The sequence below is a fragment of the Berghia stephanieae genome, chromosome 14, assembly GCF_034508935.2.
Source record: "Berghia stephanieae isolate SIO BIC M18660-M18661 chromosome 14, UCSD_Bste_1.3, whole genome shotgun sequence".
In the NCBI taxonomy this organism is placed as follows: domain Eukaryota; kingdom Metazoa; phylum Mollusca; class Gastropoda; order Nudibranchia; family Aeolidiidae; genus Berghia; species Berghia stephanieae.
Window position 1 is genome coordinate 14,621,115 of NC_088373.1, and position 7,318 is coordinate 14,628,432.

The 7,318-nt window shown below is 34.5% G+C and overlaps 1 protein-coding gene across 1 annotated transcript in view; it reads right to left on the reverse strand.

Moving 5' to 3' along the window:
- Window positions 1-1,824: 1,824 nt before the first annotated feature.
- The window catches only part of LOC144960129 (uncharacterized), a 36,032-nt gene continuing 30,538 nt past the window's right edge, over window positions 1,825-7,318 (reverse strand). Inside the window, exons 4-5 of the mRNA XM_078893107.1 lie at window positions 3,806-3,997; window positions 1,825-2,157 (exon numbers count right to left, since the gene is read on the reverse strand). Of these exons, the coding sequence (XP_078749233.1) occupies window positions 1,911-2,157; window positions 3,806-3,997 (439 nt within the window). The 3' untranslated portion in view covers window positions 1,825-1,910. The remainder of the gene's footprint in view (window positions 2,158-3,805; window positions 3,998-7,318) is intronic.

The window sequence follows — 7,318 nt, forward strand, 5'->3', positions numbered from 1 at the left end:
TACCACTCAAACACAACAGCAGTAAGTTCTAGCGATACATAATTTCTTTAACAAAAAATATACTCTACAACACACTGTTCTTTTTATTTTATTTTATGATGTACACAAAAGAAATTTGAATAAGAAAAATGTTGGTTGTACCGTAACGAATGTAACGATTTTCCTGTAGTTGGTAAGGAGAGGGGTTAAATGCTTACAAATGAATTTTCAGTCACATAATATATAATATGAACTAAAGTCTTTCGGAGCCATAAGGCACAACGAACCGGGATTTATCTTCTATAGTGTGATACGGACTTTAGAAATTCTTGCTGCCCTTTGGATAGGACGCATATAAGTTAATCATAGTTAAAGAGTCTAACTAAATGAAAACTGACGTTGACAATAACAATAACAATTTTTCTATTTCGGAAAATGAAATTATCGAAAAGTTGTTATCACTTAATGTAACAAAAAAAGAATATGTAACATGGAATAGTCTCCGTTTTAACACACAAAATGCATGTTCTTTGAATCAGTTTAAAATCTTGATTAATAGGGAGTCAACGTCTCTGAGATTTAAGTATGACTAATATGTTTTATTTTATTTTGGTTTTTAAAAAAATAATTAATTGATTAATTTAATTTGATTTCGTTAATTTATTATTCATTTATCTATTTATTTAACTATTCATTTAATTGTTTGTTTATTTAGTTATTTATCCATATCTAAACATTGCATTGTCACGTAGATATAATTGTTTCCATTACTTTCATGATTTGTTTTGTTTGTTTGTTTTTAAGGGTTTTACGGCGCTTGCAACACATTTAGGTTATATCAGCGCCAGTAAAAAGGAAGAAAATGGGATAGTAAAAAGTTCTATAATTACAATTAAAGCACCCAAGAAAAAGTAAGACAAAGGGGAACTGAGAACAAATAGGGATCAGATGTAGATTCCAAGAGCATACCACCAATGTACTTAGTTTGAAATCACCTACAAGTCTCATCCAGACACAAGCACAAAATCCAACAAAGAGGAACACACTCAAATGCTTACATTATACATTCAAAATAAAAATAATAATACATAACAGAGAGATGATTTACAAGGAAAAAAATATAATCTCCCAAAACCATAACTATGCATTTGAGCCAGGACTCCGACCAGGGCCAGGAAAAAACCAAGTAATCTCATTCCAAGACAAAGGCAGAGAGCATGTTGGAAAACAGATATAAGGGTATAGAAGACACAGTATGTACCTCCCTGCCCACTATGGGAGGTCAGGATCCCCACCCAGTTTCATGATTTGTAGACTGGCTTGTAAACGTTGACAAGTAAAGTGCATGACATCTGAGACAACCTTAAATCATGATAATTTATCACAGACTTGGATATGTATGATTTTTATCGTTGCTGCTTTCGTGATTATTGTTGTAATTAATATTTCATTATACTATGAACTTTGTGCATTTATGATTCACTCGATCATGAACAGTTTTCAATAACTTCAGTATTCTACGATAGTAATTTTGGACTTTACATTATTGATACATTTTTCCTTACATCCAAAGTTATGTAAAACTGTCTGTGAATGATACAATACAAGCTATCGTATCTGAGATTTTGTAAGTATAAACTAATGTATAAGGCATTTAAACATAATTACAATAGGGAATGAGATAAGCGGAAGAGTAGTGTCCCTTGATTGGACGCAGACGAGAGACGCATGCGCACAACCAGAATGACGTTCTCTCTCTAATAACTTTTCCGCCGGTGACGTCACAGACTATGGGTGACGTCCAATCAAGGGACGCTACTTTTCCGCTAATCTCATTCCCTATATTCAGCCTTTAATAAGATAAAACAAAAAACAAACAAACAAATAAATAAATAAATAAATAAATAAATAAATAAATAATGCATGACAGATCAAAATGGCGTCACGGGTTCTGACAAGATGTTGCGACCTAAACGGTCAACTTCAAGGTCGAGAATTCCCTTGGACAAGTGCGCTTGCGCGAGCTCGCTGAGGTTCCGCAGTGAAGTTAAGATGGCGACGAGTCCAGGAAAGGTCGTGCTTCCCGGTTTGGGCAGGGTCGACTCCAAATGGTTAGTGAGGCATCGGATGAGCAGCCAGTGGGTCTTTTCGCATTTCTTTCGGTCTTGAAGTTCGCATCTTTATTCGATAGAGAAAAAAAAAATTTCAGTCAACAGAGGTAAAATTTAAAAAAATAAAAAATAACGATGACGATAATAAAAATATAATAATAATAATAATAAAATAATAATAATAATAATAATAATAATAATAATAATAATAATAATAATAATAATAATAATAATAATAATAATAAATAATAATAATCATCATCATCATTTCCATAGTAATAATAATGGTAACAACAATAATATCAGACGTAGTTAGCGCTCACAAATTTATGACTGAAGCAAGGCCAACGCTGAGAAAATAATCTTATAGTCACTGTCATTGATTGACATGTCAGGTGCTTTTGACAACGCTAATTGATGTTTTCAAATATAGTAGATGCCGATGAATTAAGAATGATTCATTTCCTGCTCTGTAGTCCCAAAAAAAAAAAGAAAAAAAAAAAGAAGAATTTCTGGGGCTACTGTAATAAAGCCATTTTTAAGTAATGTTGGTACACCACAAGGAGACTGTCACAGTCCAGTCTTATTCAAAATAAGCCTGGAACATGCCATGAAAGAAGCCCAAAACACCACTATAAGGCCACTGTCGGCTTCTGAAGATTACAACCCGAAATAACCAACTCTTTGAAGTCTCAGGTTTGAGAATTTTCGAAAAGATGAGTGACACCTAGTTCGGTCGATATTTTAAAAGTAAAAATATTAGACAGAATGAAAGAAAAAACCCCACATGTATTCACAATACTTGACCCCGCGGTTTATGGCCAAAAAATATTTCAAAATTTAAAAAAAAAAAAAGATGAATTTTGCAGAAGAAAATAAGTAAATTTTGCAAAAAAAAAAAAAAAAAAAAGCAAGAATTCTGCAGGTTTTTAAATATGTTGTATCACATCTAACTACATGCAACCCGTGTAATAAAATATCCCCGCAGATTTTCGCAATTTCAAACTCGAAATTAGGCCAAATTATGGGACAAAAAATGGCAAATTTTGCCAGAAATTATGCTGATTTGGAAAAGGCACAAAGTTGGGAAAACAAAATTACAATAAAAATCATCATCACCGCGGGGTACGCTAATTTCGAAAAAAAAAAAAATCAAATACCAAATAATTTGTCAAAAATTTGCAAAACATGCAAATGTGGTTGCGATGCAAATCAGAAAACATTTTCCCCTAATTAATTTTGCGTCCGCAATCCGTGCAAAAGTCCGCGGGCTCAGCAGCAATACGGTGAGGATTCACTACGAAACTTATAACAAAGGTACTGAACCAACGCCAAAAACATTCCCAAAGTAGAGACACCAACCAACCCGGCTATGTGGTCTAGTGGTATGACACTCGCTTTCGGATCGGAAGGTCCTGGGTTCGAGCCTCGCTCGGCGCTTAGTTGAGTCCTTGGAAAAGACTCTTTACTCACATTCTCTCACCGTACTCAGGTGTAAAATGAGTACCTGGCAGTTAACAGCGTTGTCTTTGTCCGAAAAATTGTAATATCGCCTAACAGGCGTCATGTCTCGTCCTACATGTTAAATGTTGCTGTTGACCAGGGACCCCTTGTAAAGCGCATTGAGCACGTAAAGTGGATATTGCGCTATATAAATGCTCAATTTAAAAAAAAACATTTTTTTAACCCACTAACTGATTAACCAACCAACCAACCTGTCAGGTGAGAGGATGGAGATGGCCTTGAGGAGCACCAGCATTTCCTCTGTGATCCCACTTTTCTTAAGGATGTCAGCGAGATCAAAGGCTAACTTCGTGTAATCTTGACCCCAGCTTTGTTCCATCTCTTCCATGTGGAAACAGACTCCCGAGGGCATCACAGCGACCCCTAACTCGCAGTTAAAACCTCTGTGGAGAAGATTGGCATTAAATTGAATTGTGAATGAATAAAGAATGAAGTGATGATTCGTTTATCTTACTCTTCAATACAAAATAGAGGACTCAGACAATTATATATATATATATATATATATATATATATATATATATATATATATATATATATATATATATATATATATATATATATATATATTATATTATATTATTTATATTATATACGGGATTAGTTCAATGTACTTATCTCTAGTCAAATTCTTTAACATTTGATGCTTTTTTTCTTCTTAAAATTTTATTTTTTCTTACTTACTTACTTACTTCCTTATCCGAACCAGCGACCACCTGAGCTCTAGCCCTTCGGTCTTGTTAGTCCGTTTTCTTAGCGGCAAGTTCCGTGCGTTTTGTGCACTTTTTGTAACCAGCAAACTAAGTATACAAATTGGTGCAGAAAATTATGAAGATTCGAAAAATAGGTGGCTCCAAATACAATTTTTATTGAAAAGACCTTAAAATTCGTCGTAAAGTCTAGTGAAAACGCGCACTTTGTGACGTTTTGGCGCTCGATGACAAAAGTATTTTTAAAAAACATTCTCACCCATTAAGAACATCTTGATTTGTTTTTGATCGTGGACATATGTTTGTTTTAATGTTTTCCATTATTATTTACCCAAAAATCTAGCTTTTAATTATTTTAAAACATTTTTTTGTCTTCTGACCGCGGAAAAACCCCCAATAAAAATTGTCCTTTTTTGCCCGTGCAATAAAACTATGAGTCATTAGGACGACCTATCCTTTACTAAGTATGTACTAGGATGTCTTAGCGCCTGTAAACGAAAAAAACAACAACAAGAGACTAAAAAATATTTAAAGCAGTTAAAGAGGTTTCTTTTGTGTACAGTACAATAATGCTAAATCGAAATGCGGTTTTGTCATCTGTCACCGCCTCTCCCTTCGAGATAACGACAGATCTATCTACCGACAATGGCATCATGTGTTGTCTAAAAAATAACTGAGAGAATGAGTTTTGTCTTTTAAACGATGTCAACAAACTACAATTTTATTTTGTGCAATCGACATTCATTGAAAAGGTAAGGAACAATCTTTTTCATCTATTATAAATGTCTTATATCATCGTGATGTTATTTTACTTTATGCGCGTGCTAGTGCGATAAGTATCGCGCAATGTATGACAAAAGAATTAAGTTGTGAAAAAAAAATTGGGTCAGATCAAAGCTGAGTCACAGTCATATCATTCTACACACACAATAAGCCTCCAGGATGCAAAAGATAGAGTAAGATTATGGCCCATGCTTGGATCTGAACATATTTTTCTATCTTAGTATAATATAAGTTGCATGTGTTATGTCAGTACTAAATTTAGACCCTTTTAGATTCGATTAGATATAGATTAGCCTGTCGATGATTGATGATAGAATAACGGCGTTTATCATTACTGCTGACCGAGAAAGAAAAAAAGATAACTAATTTATTATTAACTCAGTTGATCAAAAAAAGAACATCTCCACATACAATTCTACCAATACACTCTAATATTCACACACATTGCTTTACCTTTTGCATGTTCAGGTTTGGTTTTTTAAAACAATGTATTGACTTGTTTGTTATATTTCGACTTGCCAGCCTCACAGTCCTTTGTTTCCTTAAAATTAATAAGCATCATGCCTGGGGACCTCGTCAAATTGGAATGCTAGTTTGATTTGTTGAATGGTCAAGATTGCAAGGACTAAAGTTCCATTCTAACAGGTATTTGGAATTATGTGTTCGTTGTGTGTGTGTTGATGTTGTTGTTGTTTTATTGTTGTTTTGCAGAGAATCTTACCACTGAGCTATCCAAGCCCCGTCAACTAATATGTGTTTAACCTTTCTCACGCAAACACACACACAAATACTCACTCACACGCATACACACACACACACACTCGCACGCACACAAACTTGTTCATTCTGTCAGCTCTCAAGCTACCCTATATCGCCTTAAGATGGTAACATTTTCTGTAACTTGATAAACTATGTAATTCACCCTTTTGTAGGAAATAATTTTAAATATTGTCTCTTGAGTATGTCATGGGGTTTTGATTTATTTTTCTTTCCTTCCTAGAATGCGCTAATATGGCAGGAGGAAAGAAGCGGCAGACATCCATTGTCGACTGTAAAAATCTGAACAAAGTTCCAAGACTCGATCAAGCTTCCCCTGAAATTGACTGGTCGAAGTGCCTGTTTTGTCAAGAAACCATTGAAAATTCTCCTCTCACAAACCCTAAAAAAGCAACCAAGTTAAATTGTATTGAAGACACGTATGTTGCCATTTCTGAGGATATCAAACTTTTTCATGACTCAGGTAGATTGCCAATAGCATTGAAATTCAATATTAACCAACCTGTGAAATGTCTTGCTAATTTTTTGAGAGACAATGATTGACTTTACCATAAGAATTGCAGACACAGGTTTCATAAATCAAAACTCAAAAGGCTTGCAAAGAAGATAAATCAATGTAATAGTGAAGCAGTTGCAAGTCCTGATACAAGAGGCACATTAAACACATCACATGTAAGCAAACACTGCTTGTTCTGTAAGGGTTGTGAAGGGGAATTGACTGAGGTCCGGACTCTTGCTCTTTCACAAAAAGTCTACTAGGAAGCTGTCCTTCTTTCAGATACAAGTATTCTTAGAGTATTTGCGGAGGGTGATCTTATTGCGGTGGAAGCAAAGTATCATAAGCCTTGCCTTATACTGTTCCACAGAAGAGCAGACGATTTTAGATGTAAAAATACTTCAGACAACAAATACAAAACACACATTGCAGAATGCAAACAGGATATTGTCAATTTTATTGATCAACAACAAGCTCGCACAGACACAAATGTTGTGTTTAAGCTGAATGATCTCTACAATTTACTTTTGTCAAAATTAAATGCCATAAATTGGTCGGATGTATATGTACATAAACTAGATTCAAAGAAAATTTACTATCGAGAGTTCCTTCTTTAATGGAATACAGGGATGGGCGGGAAGTCTTGCTTACTTTCAAAGAGGGGAATATTATTTCACAAGCAGCTATTGCCGATTTAGATTCAAATGATGATCTTGCAATACAAAAAGCAGTTGATATTATAAGAGCAGAAATAAGAAATCATACATTCATATCACCCCTCAATATAGATCATGATAGCATTGTCAATAGTGCACCACACAAATTAGTGAAAATTGTGAATGGCATTTGAAGTGGTCAGTGGTCAGTGTTCGCTAAGTTTAGGTCATCAGAATCGACATACCATGACAATTTCACAGCTTATCATGTTGAACCACAAC